Source organism: Pimephales promelas, chromosome 5 (assembly GCF_988280905.1).
Source record: "Pimephales promelas chromosome 5, fPimPro1.hap1.1, whole genome shotgun sequence".
In the NCBI taxonomy this organism is placed as follows: Eukaryota; Metazoa; Chordata; class Actinopteri; order Cypriniformes; family Leuciscidae; genus Pimephales; species Pimephales promelas.
This window is the reverse complement of record NC_142773.1, coordinates 11,445,848-11,460,698: the sequence shown is the minus strand read 5'-3', so window position 1 is coordinate 11,460,698 and position 14,851 is coordinate 11,445,848. Positions and strand designations below refer to the sequence as shown.

The 14,851-nt window shown below is 42.7% G+C and overlaps 1 protein-coding gene across 1 annotated transcript in view; it reads left to right on the top strand.

Moving 5' to 3' along the window:
• acap2a (ArfGAP with coiled-coil, ankyrin repeat and PH domains 2a) overlaps window positions 1–14,851 on the top strand; it is a 142,955-nt gene that overhangs the window by 79,448 nt on the left and 48,656 nt on the right. Inside the window, exons 16-17 of the mRNA XM_089130965.1 lie at window positions 12,118–12,187; window positions 12,275–12,369. Coding sequence (XP_088987091.1) covers window positions 12,118–12,187; window positions 12,275–12,369 — 165 coding nt within the window. The remainder of the gene's footprint in view (window positions 1–12,117; window positions 12,188–12,274; window positions 12,370–14,851) is intronic.

The following is a 14,851-nucleotide window of genomic DNA, read 5'->3' as shown; positions in this document are numbered from 1 at the left end:
GACGGTCCAGAGGTCTGGACGTGGGTGCCATAGAGTGCCCCATCTCTGAGAAAGGAGGTCCTTCCTCAGAGGTATCGGCTGAGGAGGGGCTGTCATGAGGAGCATGAGTTCCGTGAACCAAGTTCTGGTGGGCCAATACACAAATGGGAAATGCATACTTGTGCAGGTCCCGGGGCCAGCTGTGAGCCAGGGCTTCCGTGCCAAGGGTCCCCTCAGACAGGGAGTAAAACCACTGGCAATGGGTCGTGTCCAGAGAGGCAAACAGGTCCACCTGTGCAACTCCGAAAACACTCCAAATCAGCTGAACTGCCTGGGGATGGAGTTGCCATTCTCCTGGCAGGGGAGGCAACCATGAAAGCTCGTTTGCCACACGGTTGAGCTCCCATGGAACATGAGTGGCACGAAGCGACCTCAGATGTTTCTGATTTCATAGGAGGAGGTGGGAGGCGAGTCGCAACATGCGGCGAAAGCGTAGACCACCTTGTCGGTTGATGTACAAAACTGTCGCAGTGCTGTCCGTACAGACCAGTACGTGTTTGTGAAGCCCCTTGAGGCAACACAAGGCTAAGCATACTGCTTGCAACTCCAGGCAGTTGATGTGCCAATTCAGATGGGGCCCCTAGGGGCACTCCGGGCCGAAGAAACGCAGGATCCAACCATGGGGAGAAGGTTTGGCGACAGTGCGGGGTTACTTTGACCCGGGACGTGTCGCTCTGCCATGCCCACCTCAGGACTCGATCGTAATGGCAGTGCTGAAGCGGTCTCATTACTACTGGCGTTACTGCGGCTGCGGCTTCCATATCCCCCAGGAGCCTCTGAAATTGTTTTAGTGGAACCGCTGTCCTGCCTCGAAAGGACTTGAGGCAGGTGAGCACTGACTGGGCGACTGAGTCCAACTCCATACCGAGATAAGAGATCCTCTGCACGGGGCAGAGTTTGCTCTTGTCCCAGTTGACCTGAAGCCCCAACCGGCTGAGGTGCCGTAGCACCATGTCCCTGTGATTGTACAACACATCTCGCGAGAAAGCCAGAATGAGCCAGTTGTCGAGATAGTTGAGAATGTTACTGCCATGTTCTCTCATGGGAACAATGGCCGCCTCCGCAACTTTTGTGAAGACGCGGGGCGACAGGGCCAACCCGAAGGGTAGGACTTTGGACTGATACGCTCGACCCTCGAAAGCAAACCGAAGAAAAGGTCTGTGTCGAGGAAGAGTCGAGACGTGAAAGTATGCATCCTTCAGGTCGATCACTGCAAACCAATCCTGGGGACGGATGCAATCGAAAATGCGTTTGAACGGGAGTTTGTGCAGGGCCCAGATGCAAAACTCGCAGGTCCAGAATGGGCTGTAACCCCCGCTTTTCTTGGGTACAATGAAGTAGGGGCTGTAAAACCCGGACCTGATCTCGGCAGGAGGGGCTGGCTCGATCGCGTCCTTCGCCAGCAGAACATCGATCTCTTTACGCAAGACAGGGCGTCCACTGACCGCACACGGGTGAAGTGGACGCCCTAGAACCTGGGAGGCCGCCGCGCAAACTGAATTGCATAGCCAAACCAAATGGTGCGTATCACTCCCTCCAGGAAATAAACGAGACCATGGTTCTGGTTACTGATGGATTTATTACAGTTGTCATCTTTCTCTCCTTCGTCACATTCACCATCAAAATCCACCGTCAAACTACAGTATGACAATGCACAAGATAAACACATTCACAAATATTAGAAAGAAGTAAATACAAAAACACTTCGGGAATATGAACATAATACACATACCTCGCTGGCTGCATTTAACCCAGAAGGAATGAGTTCACTTGAAACACCCGGCTCAAAAGGAAAACACAAAAAGCATCTTTACTTTTATCTCAGAAAAACGTGTAAAACTTCTATTCCACACGCAGAGAATAACTTCTGACCAAAGTCCGTTCTTTCCTGTTGCATCTCAAAAAAGCGTCCGTGTGCAACACACCTTAAAATTAACGCACTTTAGTTCCCAGTCAACATAAACACTCAACATTCACGAATAGATTAAGCAAACATAACAAAAAACATGTTCAATAACAGAAATAATATGTATGGCAGTTATACTCCCACCAAATGACTATTTTGTCATTTCACCTCACAATTCAAAACCTTTCACACTTTAATTTAACCATACAATAAACCTTAAACCTTACAGTAACATAAAATACTGTTTTTCGTGAAATGGTAACCATAACCTTTAGTCTGCTTCAAGCAGTAAAACTGTCTTTTGTACAGGCCTATCAAGGTAGACTGGTCTGGAATTACGTCTTCCCTGGCTGTCTAAGGTCGAGTCACTAATTAACAGTTTCACCTTTCGAACCTTTCCATCAGTGCTCGGATACACCTCTGTCACCCTTGCCAATCTCCCTTGGTTACGTGGAGAACTGTCCTCCTGCAGGATGACAATGTCGTCAACCTTCGTATTTCTCTTCTCTTTCTGCCATATTTGTCTTTGCTGAAGATTAAGGAGATACTCCTTCTTCCACCTTGTCCAAAATTCGTTTGCCAAAAACTGCACCTGGCGCCATCTCTTGCGCAAGTATACATCCTGACTCACAAACTCTCCTGGAGGTGGGAATATTATGTTAGACTTCATCATAAGAATGTGATTAGGCGTGAGAGGTTCAAGGCTTGTTGGGTCATTTAAATGCTCAGTTGTGAGAGGTCTGCTATTTATAATAGCCATCACTTCATACAGAAAGGTTCTCAACGAGGTACTGTCGAGTCGTTGAGAAGACTGATCAAGGATTGCGCTTAAAACACTTCTGATCGTCCTTATCTGTCTTTCCCATACACCTCCCATGTGGCTCGATGATGGGAAGTTCATTACGAACTCGCATCCATATTCCTTTAACTGTTCATGATCCAAGTTTTTCATTGCCTTCATGAGCTCTCCTTTTGCACCAACAAAGTTTGTGCCTTGATCACATCTCAACTGTCTTACATGTCCGCGTATTGTGATGAAAACACGTAATGCATTGATAAAGGCATCAGTAGTGAGGTCATCAAGCATTTCGATATGTATGGCTCTAGAACACATACAGGTACTTTCTTGCTTCCTTCACATAGAACGGTCCAAAGCAATCCATGCCACAATATGTGAAAGGAGGCGTCATTTCCATTCTTTCTTCTGGCAAATCTGCCATTTTTGGATCTTGTGTGCTCCTTCTGTACTTTCTGCATGTTGTGCACTTGTAAATATGTGAGGCAACTGCACTGCTGCATCCTATGACCCATACTCCATTGGATCGCAATTCATTGGCAGTTATTCCTCTTCCTTGATGCTGCACCTTTTCATGGTAGTACTTAATAAGCAACGATGATACATGACTCTTATTTGGCACAATGGCAGGATGCTTGACATGTGGATGAAGAACAGATCTTGCCAAACGTCCTCCAACCCCTAAGCACACCATGTTCATCTACAAACGGACTCAGTTTGTGTAGTTTGTCTTTGGGTTTTACTTCCTTGCCTTGCGTTATACCTCTAATTTCACTGCCGAATGCTTCCCTCTGAACCAACTTGATTATAAACAGCTCTGCTTCCCGTCTCTCCTCAAGACTTGTTGCTCCACTTACTTTATCTTTGATGCCCTTGATCTGCTTAGCATGGCGCTTTAGAAGAGCAATAGCCTTGACAGCTCTTTTCCAGTCAGAGAATTTTGTTAGGCGTTCTAACAATGACCTCTCCTTCCTCACCTTGGTGTTGAGCACCAGGGCCTTCCGAAGTTCCGGATCATCATCATAAACTTCTCCCACCATAACATCTCCTCTGGGTAGCTCCTTTTCCCATAAAAAATCTGGGCCAGTGAACCAGTTTGAAGCAAGAAGCTGATCTGCGGAGACACCTCTCGACGCATGATCCGCAGGATTATCTTCAGACCTTACAAAGTGCCATTGTTTAGGATCTGTAGTGGACTTGATTCGTTGGACTCTGTTCGCCACGAACACATGAAACCTCCTGGCATCATTGTTTATATAGCCTAGGACGACCTTCGAGTCAGTCCAAAAATGTTCTTGAAGACCCTCTATTTCAAGCTCATTTCTAAGCATAACACTTATTCTTGCTGCCACAACTGCAGCCGACAACTCAAGCCGTGGCACTGTGGTTACCTTGGTAGGAGCAACCCGTGCTTTTCCCATGACAAGCGTGCAGTGAACATCTCCGTTGACGTCGACTGCTCTGAGGTAAGTACATTCACCATAACCGATGACACTTGCATCTGAGAAGTGGTGAAGTTCGTACTGCTTGACATCCTTGAAGTTATCTGGGATATAGCACCTTCTGATCCTTACATTAGATAAGTTTCGAAGATCTTGTAGCCAGATTTCCCACTGTGCACTCAGCTCTTGTGGAAGTGGCTCATCCCAAGTTACTTTGTCTCGACACAGTTGTTGTAGAATCTGCTTTCCACGGAGAATAAAAGGTGCTACAAACCCCAATGGATCGTAAATGGACGCTACTGTAGACAGTACACCTCTTCTGGTATTTGGGTGTTCCTTGACAGTCACTCTGAATTGGAAGTCATCAGAGGATACACACCATTGAACGCCAAGAGCTCTTTCCATGAGTGGCTCACCTAAACCCATATCCATTTCCTTGACACTTTCAGCACACTCATCCTTTGGTATTGATTTCATTACCTCCTTACTGTTGGAGATAAATTTGTGAAGTCTAAGTTTGCCTGTGCTGCAAAGGTCTCTCGCCTCCTTAATCAGTTGGATTGCTTCAGCATCAGATGTTGCGCACACCAGTCCATCATCAACATAAAAATTCCTTTGGATGAACTTAACAGTGCTTGGGTTAAATTTATCCTGACCTTGAGCGGCTAGATGCTTAAGTCCGAAATTGGCACATCCAGGTGAGGAGGCTGCCCCAAATAGGTGGACCTTCATCCGAAAAATTGAGGGTGGAGAATCTAGGTCACCGTTCTCCCACCATAAGAACCTGAGGTAGTCTTGGTGTTCAGGCCTTACATGGAATTGATGAAACATTTTCTCCACGTCACACATGATGGCAATCGGGCCTTTGCGAAACCTACAAAGGACTCCCACCAAGGTGTTTGTGAGCTCTGGACCAGTAAGAAGTTGATCATTCAGTGACGTTTCTTGGAACCTTGCTGAGCAATCAAAGACCACTCGTATCTTCCCAGGCTTTTGAGGGTGGTATACGCCATGGTGGGGAATATACCAGACTGGTTGATTGTCAAGCTCTTCTTCAGGGACCTTTTCGGCGTCACTACGAGCAATGATGTCCTTCATAAACCCCAAGTAGTCAGTGCAGTATTGCTGGTCTCTCCTGAGCTTTCGTTCCAAGGACATTAGGCGTTGAACAGCACATGATTTATTGTTTGGTAGATTTGGTTTCTCTTGTTTAAAAGGTAAAGGCATTTCAAAATGGCCGTCTTGCTTCTGTCTGATTCCGTCTTTCAGTTTAGTCAAGAAGTGAAGATCTTCTTGAGAGAGGGTTGTCTCTTCTCCACCTCTCTCACTGAAATCAGATTCCAACATCTTAATTATGTCATCTGGAGTGACCATTTCACTGACCTGGGTATGGCAAACATAGTGTACTTCTCCTTTAAGCTGGACCATTGCATTCACTTCAGGCATGACTTGTTTTACGATGATGCGGTGACTTACTCCAATTGCATCACCGTAGTGTTCCCCTGGGTCACCATAACTCACTATGCTCCAACCTAAGTCAGTCTTCTGAGCAAATGGCTGGCTTTCCTCTCCACAAACTACTTCTCGTGGCATTAGAGCTTGTGGGCAATTGTACCCAATCAACAGACCAATTTCACAATCCTTCTGAGGTGCAATGTAGTCGGCAAGATGCTCCAAATGAGGCCATGCCTTTGCTGTCTCAGGCACTGGGATATGTGAGCGATTAGCAGGGATGAAGTCACGAGTGTAAACTGTGGGCACTGTTAACTTCTTGGAGGAAAATAGGCCCCTAACTTGTAGGCTATTAAGTCTTTTACAGTGAATGATTGTCCCCTTTGACGACATTGTAGATAGTTTTAACTTCACTTGTTCAGTGTTTGTATCAAGAACACCTGCCACTTCATCAAGAATGAATGAAGAGTCACTGTGAATCTAACAGAGCATAGACGAGAACTTCCTTGTCTGGATCACTTGGCGTTGATACATAGACAGGTACTATTGCAGATGTCTGTGTACTGTTAGTATCTTGTACAACTCTGTTAGAGGTTGTTTCCTTTGTGACGTCTTGTGGGTGAATTCCTTCCTTAGATCGTTCTTTCTTTAGTTCTTGGGCCCCCTTTAAACGTTCTTCATGCAGGCATGTGGGATGCCTCTTTGAGCAAGAATCGCAGACCATCCGGTTACTGCAGCTCTTAGACTGGTGACCAGGGCTTAAACAGCCGAAGCACAGTTTTTCACTTTGCATAAATTTAATGCGGTCAGCAACTGACTTCTCTCTTAATTTGTAGCACTTGTGTAAGCTGTGACCTGTTTTCTTACAAAACACACATGTGACTATTTTCCTTTCACTGGTGTTTGTTGTGAAGATCTTGGCACCTATGGTTTGGTTCTTGGAGGTCATAATGTTCTGGCTCCTGCTCTTTGCTTTATCCAACTCACTTTGTCGTAATGCATGGAAGGATGTAATGGGGTTGCAGACGATGCTTGCCTCCATTGAAATGAACGTCACAAAATAACTGAAGTTTGGAAACCTTCCGTGTTCAAGTTGATATTGTGTGGCCTTTCGGTTCCATCTGGAGCTTAACCAGTCGGGTAACTTTGCAGTAAGTTTTTGATTCTCAATTCCATCATTAAGAATGTGGAGATTGTCATTGTTAGCCATAGCACTTTCACAACTGCGTAAAAGGTCCACAAATTTTCTCAACTCAGCACTCTCTCTTGAAGCTATTTTTGGCCATGTATGTAGTTTGTCTCGGAAAGCCTTGGCAATTACAAAGGGTTGGCCATATCTTTCATTGAGCAGGTCCCACGATGCATTGTATGAATCTTCTGAACCAGCCAGAAAATGACCTTCTAAGGCTTCTCTAGCAGCTCCTCCGACATATTTTTGAAGGAAAAAGACTTTCTCTGCTGTTGGAATATTCTTTTTCTCTATTAGTGTCTGAAAGGATGATTTCCAATGATTAAACTTAAGTGGATCTCCACTAAAGACCGAAGGCTCTGGAATGGGTAACCTGTTTGCTGTCATAGCTTCAGCTAAGACCTTCACCAGCTCTCTCATGTCATCTTGGAGTTCACCTCTTGGAGTCACATCTCTGTTTGGTGGTGGATGCTGATCAGCAATAGTCGCTTGATTGATTATCCGCATATCTGTAGCCTCAAAGTTTTGCGGTACAAAGTCTTGGGTTGGATAAAACTCATTTGCATTGTACACTTGAAGCTTTGCTTTAGCCGCATTAAACCTCTTTAGCTCTTCCAAACGCTCAAGCTCTCTTTTCAAATTTTCAACTGACCTTCTTCTTGCAGCATTCTCTTCATGCTGTCTCTTTAACAGAGCAGCCTCTTGTCTCTCTTTTTCTATCTTGCATTCGATTTCTTCCTTTTCTCTTTGAAGACGGCGAGTTGATGCTGCTGCTTCTTGGTCTGCAACTATCAACTTATCTTCAGCTTCAAGTCTCTGCAGTTCTGCTTGGTGGCTTTCTTGCTCAACCATAATCTTCAATACAGCCTGTGTATGTGCATACTCAGCAGCAGCTTCTTGTCTTTTGGATGAGGATACAGAAGAGTGGATGGAATTAGACTTAGAATTATTGCTCTGAAATGAAACACTGGAGGTTGAAGACACGAATACAGATGAAGCATCAGGCCAAATAATTTCTTCCTCATTTCCTTGAATTTGAGACTGTGCATTCTGTATTACAATTCTTGTGATGGACGCACATCTGTCCAACTTGCGTCTCATGTCATGAGCTGGGCTGTCAACCTTTCTGAATTTATCATAAACACTGTTCAGCTCAGATTCTTCTCTTTGAATGCCTTTAATGTGTTCTTGGATATCACTAGGATCTTGTTTGATTACAGATTTCTTAGTCACCTTGGTCAAAACCTTCCAGCGTTCATAAATACTGTCAAAGCGAAGTGATAATCCTTTCATCTTTTCCTTCTGCAATTCCTTTCCCTTTTCTGTTAATTTTCTATCTCTTTCACTTCTACGAGATCCTGCAGGCTGTACTGCTTGTTGTACTACAATGATAGACTTCTCTGCCACTTGTTCTTTTTCACTTGTTTGTGACATCTTACATTTACTGGGAATTTCTTGTAAACACTTAACATTAGCTGCGAAGTTAACAGCAGAATTTCCCTTTTTTTTTTTCTGGTTAATCAAACTAAATTAGGTCAATGTCCTTTGATCAATCCTTCAATTGAAACAAACTTTGTAAAGGCTTGGTGCTTAGAAAATAATAAAAAACTTCACAAAAAACCCCCTGAAAAATATTGGCTTGCTTAATGTGTACAAATAATTCTCCCTTTTTCAAGTTATCACTTACTTTCTTCAATAGACAAAATAAATAAATTCCCCTTACACAATTTAAACCACAGTTATTATTATTAAGGTTGCACAGTCTCTCTTGTAGTGTTCAAACTTATTGTCACCTTTCAGTACACAAGCTTACGTGACTGACTTATGGACGTCTTAATGAAACACTGAGAAATGCGGGTCCTTAACGGTAAACGTGGGCTTATCTGTGTAACGTTACATCCCGTCTTGCCGAGTTGAGACACTTTAGATCCGGGCGAGGCACGAGCAGGTTCGGGAACGTTGACGCAAGTCCGAGCCGGGCACGAGCAGGTTCGGGATCGCTGACGCAGGTCCGAGTTTGACTATCACTCCCTCCAGGAAATAAACGAGACCATGGTTCTGGTTACTGATTACAGTTGTTACAGTTGTCATCTTTCTCTCGTTCGTCACATTCACCATCAAAATCCACCGTCAAACTACAGTATGACAATGCACAAGATAAACACATTCACAAATATTAGAAAGAAGTAAATACAAAAACACTTCGGGAATATGAACATAATACACATACCTCGCTGGCTGCATTTAACCCAGAAGGAATGAGTTCACTTGAAACACCCGGCTCAAAAGGAAAACACAAAAAGCATCTTTACTTTTATCTCAGAAAAACGTGTAAAACTTCTATTCCACACGCAGAGAATAACTTCTGACCAAAGTCCGTTCTTTCCTGTTGCATCTCAAAAAAGCGTCCGTGTGCAACACACCTTAAAATTAACGCACTTTAGTTCCCAGTCAACATAAACACTCAACATTCACGAATAGATTAAGCAAACATAACAAAAAACATGTTCAATAACAGAAATAATATGTATGGCAGTTATAGTGCGGATGAGATATCGGGACGGACCCGGACGCGCTAACCAGGCATCTAGGTACCGACCCAATTGACCCACCCGAACCACCGGCGTACCCGCGGAGGGGCAGTGAGGTGGAAGACAGAGACCCGACTGCAGTGGCAATGTAGCCACCGAAAGCGGGGTCTGGCTGTGGAGCTCACCACCGACTTGCTTCCACTGGGGGGCAGATGGCAGGGAAGGCCCGTGGGCTTTCCGCTGCGGGCTGCCCTGTGGAGAAGGGAGGGGGAGATATGAGGTACAAGGCCCTGCCTCCTCTTGAGCTGGTCTCTGCCCCTCTGGGCCCAGCCGATGCAACCGAGGAAGCGCCGCTCCTGTCGGCTATCTGCAGACTGGGAAGAGGGTAATGGGAGAGATGCTGCTTGGAGACAGCACCCACTGCGATTCTGACCCTCTTGGGTGGAGGAGACTGTGTGCCCGTCAGTCAAACGCCGCATGCAAGTCCTGCAGCAAAGCTGGGTCGGGACCACCTGCCTGCAAGCCATGAAGCGCTCCAACCTGATGGCATCTCCATGCCATGTAGGCATCCCCGGTCAGACCAGAGGAAAACCTACAGGCACGGGAGGGGAGTGAAGGAGCACACTGCCAAGTGGAAGCGGTGTCCGGACACAAGGTTCGGGACCCGGTGGAGGGTGGAGGGAGGTGGAGGGCCCGACATTCACAGCCGCCCGTTCGAGCATAGCAGCCATCTCAGGGTCCACAAGAAAAACACTGCAATGCCATTGACGTTCCGTCGCTCCATTGGTCTGATTACATACGTGCTTCATGAAGCACAACGCAGGGGCTATAGGGACATAGTGTTCGACGCAGCGTCTCGTTTACACAGCGTAACCGAGACGCTTTTATGCTTACCAAGGCTGTATCTATTTGATAAAAAAATACAGTTAAAACAATAATATTGTGAAAAATTATTGCAAGTTAAAGGACAACTCCGGCGCAAAATGAACCTTTGGTCTAATTACACATTGTTACCTAGTCAACCGTTATCTGAGATTTGTTTTCATGATTTCCGAATGTAAATAGTTTTATCTCTAAAAACAGTTTAGCCTATAACGCTAGTATATAGGGCATAGAGTAATGGCAAATAAAAATTGTTGTTATTTTTTACCACTTGTTATTACCACTAACAAGCCTCAAAATAGCCCCACACAAACACGGTAGCATAATAAGGGTCACTACATTCAAACCGAAGCATTGAGAACTTTGTCAGTGTCCATACAGTTTAATAAGTAGATATTTTATACACACAGTCAACTTCACGAATACAGAAAGAAGCCATCTTTGAAAAATAGTCTCTACAGTCAATCTACGAACACCGATCCATGTGCGCTGGTGAGATGTGAGTGAATAAGGTGATAAGGTGAGCGCGAACAGTAGGCTACGTGTACATATTGAAGAGAAGGAAACGGTTCGTGTTTGTGTTTCTTCCGGAAACAATGGACCATTCTGCACAGTTCAGCGCACCTGGATCGGCGTTCGTAGATCGACTGGTAGAGACTATTTTTCAAAGATGGCTTCTTCCTGTATTCGCTAAGTTTACTGTGTGTATAAAATATCTTCTTATTAAACTGTTTGGACACTGACAAAGTTCTTAATGCTTCGGTTTGAATGTAAGGACCCTTATTATGCTATTGTGTTAGTGTGGGGCTATTTTGAGCCTTGTTAGTGGTAATAACAAGCGATTTTTATTTGTCATTACTCTATGCCCTATATATTAGCATTATACTAGCGTTATAGACAGCAGAGATAAAACTTTGTTTTTAGAGATAAAACTATTTACATTCAGCAATCATGAAAACAAATCTCAGATAACGGTTGAATAGGTAACAATGTGTAATTAGACAAAAGGTTCATTTTGTGCTGGAATTGTCCTTTAAAAGAAATCTTCTATTCTGATCTATTCTTTGTCACATGATCCTTCAGAAATCATTCTAATATGCTGATTTGGTGCTCAAACAGAAAATGAATGTGAGGGTTCAACTTGTATAGCAAACACAAACAACACTAATTAATTACAGACAGCTGAAACCAAAAACACAAATGAGGAGCAAGAAAACTGAACAAGGAAGACAAATGAAAACAAACTGAAAATTCCATGACAAATAAAACTAACAAAACACACAAAGATGCTTTAAATTAATCAAACAAATAAAACTAACAAAGTCAAACGCCGCACGCAAGTCAAACGCCGCAGTAACACTATAAAGACATGTATAGTGTTACAAAAGCCTTCTATTTCAAATAAATGCTGTTCTTTTGAGCTTTATAGTCATTAAATAAATAAAAAATATTTATAATCAATGTTGAAAACAGTCAACATATATAGTAATAAGAACCATTATTAATTATTGAGCACCAATAATAATTAATAATAATTGACCACCAGCATATTAGAATTGTTGCGGTTCAGTATTTTTGGCAGGATTATTCAGGATTCCTTAATGAATAGAAAGATCAAAGGAACATCATTCATTTGAAATAAAAATATTTTGTAACATTATAAATGTATTGACTGTCACTTTTAATCTAATATTTAATTTTAATTTTAATTTAATTTAATATTATAATGATTACTGAAGGATTGTGTGAAACTGAAGACTGGAGTAATGGCATGCACGATTATAGGTCTTCCAAAAAGAACTAAATGTTTTTTACTCCTCACAAATGCATTCACAGCATTCCACTTATTTTGTATGTTATTCCCCATATTTTCTTCTCAGGAGTTTAGGAGTTCACAATTCAAAGGTGCGATCCCTCACACTTGATTCATGGGAGCCAGAGTTGCTTAAGGTAAATGTTCATACCATTTTGTTCTTTATTTGTGCAATATGTTCAGCAGTCTTTTCACTTTATGTTTTTTTTTTTTTCTGTTTCCAGTTGATGTGCAAGCTGGGAAATTGTGTCATTAATCAGATCTATGAAGCTCGTAGAGAAGAGCTGGGTGGAAAGAAACCTCAGCCTGGAGACCCCAGGTATTCCTAGCCACTCCTTATTTTGACTGAAATTTTGATAGATGTGAACCACAAAATAAACACTGCAACAATATTATAGTAATAGTAAAATTGTTGTCCTCTGAGGTCATTTTCAATAAAAGACATGACTAATGACTGGTCCCCATACAGCTGTAACGGACTCAGGCTCGGTTTTGTTTTTGAATTCATTTGCAGAAGTTGTATTGAATTATTGAGTAATAAATCCAAATCAACAGTCAAAGAGATGGTAACAGATACAGCCTCGGTTCACTGAACAAAATAGACAGTCAGGCAAAGTAACCTAATAAATATGATAGCCAAGAAAAAGCCAAAAGGTCATAACAAGAAACTTTGCAAAGTGTTAAAGGAAAACACGTCTCTTTATACCTAAGGAGCATGAAGTAACATCCAGCTCAGTTCAGTTCTCATATAATGGTGTCAATGCAGGCAGATCAATAATATTGTTAAATATTAAGTGTCTCCAACTAAGCAAGCCAAACGGCAAAGGCGACGGTGGCAAGGAGCCCAAAGTCCATGATGGACTTCGCTTTTGGCTTTTGGCTTAGTTGGAGACACTTAATATTTAACAATATTATTGATTAATATTCAACAATATTATTGACAGAATAGAGGGGGGGAAACCAGGCTCAGTCAGGGGGCCAGTTCTCAGTGTATGATTATGATTCTGGCAACATTACTCCAAAGTCAGATTGAATTGGAAGATTAAGAATGGAACATATTAGAACATTTTCAGTGTACAGTCCAACTTGTAAAGTTATTGGGACTGTCTGTTGTGACGTGCCTTGTCCTATGAATTCTTTGTTGACTGCTGTGATATTAATTGAAGGGATGCATGGCAGAGTGGGGATCTTAAGTTCCTGGATGTATGATATGGTCATGTATTAAATTCACTGCAGCCCCGGAATCTACTTGCTCTTAAACATATTGTGTTTTATTAGAAATCTCTATGGAGATAGAGTGAAATATTGACAAAGGGCAGTAAGGAAATGTTAATGTCTCAGTTTTCCTTGAGGTGTTGTTGGCTTTGTTGGGACATGCAGATATTGCTATGATGTTTGGGTTGGCTGCGGTAAAATCATGAGTGCTCATGTAGACGATGATGTTGTTCTTCTGGTGACAGTCTAGTATAGCTGATTTGCATGGGTTCTGTGGACTGGGGCATTGAGAGAGCAGCAGCTTCAGCTGGAGCAAGGAGCCATTTTGGTTTGTTTGGAGTGGAGGTTGTTATGAATGACATTATCTTACTTAATAGCCATGATGATAAACTGTGATAGGTCAATGGTTTCATCTTTGAATGTTAACTCTACTTGTTTTAAGTGCCACAACATTCCTCCCACTGTGACCAGCTAGTTTTATAAATCAGATGTCATATTCAGTATCTGATCAATTACCTTGGCATATAGTACAGATAACTATACAGAGATACCCTGTCCTTATGCAGAATATTGAAAGACATCTTAAATTTGCTGAGCAAAATATTTAAAAAGAAGTATACCATTGTCCCACATAGCCGAAGACAAATCCAATGCCTTTCCAGTGAGCAAAGTCATCATAAATTTATATTCTGTAGTATCTTGACGAAATGCTTCGGGATGATTGGAAAAGTAAATTCTACATTGATATTATACATTCAGCAGAACCATCAAAATGATCTGGCAGTGCAAACCTTACCTCAGTTCCAGTTCAGGCTCAGTTCTAGTTGGCGGAAGTGATTGAATGCACTATGTTAAGAGGTAAGACTGGTAATACTTTGCAAAAATGTTAGTGGAAAACATGGCTCTTTGTGGCAACTTTTAACTCCACTTTTAGACATGCACTCGCAAACTTCCCTAAGCACTGTGTTCAACTTGCTATATTGGAATTTATTATATTACATTTTTTTAACTGTCCAATCATACAGACAGGCCTATAGACGGATAAATAATAAATCAGCACCATAGCAGATTCCAAGTGATCAAGGGCTTGGCGTGTTCCATTTGAACACATTGCAAGGGTTCCATGAATCATATTAAAAGTTTATTGTAGGAGACTTCCGGTGACGCCATGTTGACAGCAACCTGAGGGACTGGTTCCGTCCAAAATTGTAATAATTTCCTAACAAAACTAGCATAAATCTCTGCGATTCTTAACAAATTCGACATGTCGACAACTAGAGGCAGAGGACAATTTAAACAGGACTCAACTAAGGAAAAAGGCAAAAACTTAAAGCAGCTAACTCTGCTACAAGCGCAGAGTGCCGAATCAGATTCTAGTATGTGTGACTCCGAATCAAAAAACTGGCTGATCTCGAGAAAATGAGGAAAGACAACCAAGATAGGCACACTCAGACCCAACTATCTTTAACACGGCTGGAAACGTCTTTCGCTGAACTGAAAGGAGAACTTACTGGGCAGCAATAGATAACCACAGAGGCAGAGGACCGTATTAGTGCTAATGAAGACACGGCTACGTTATTTATTGC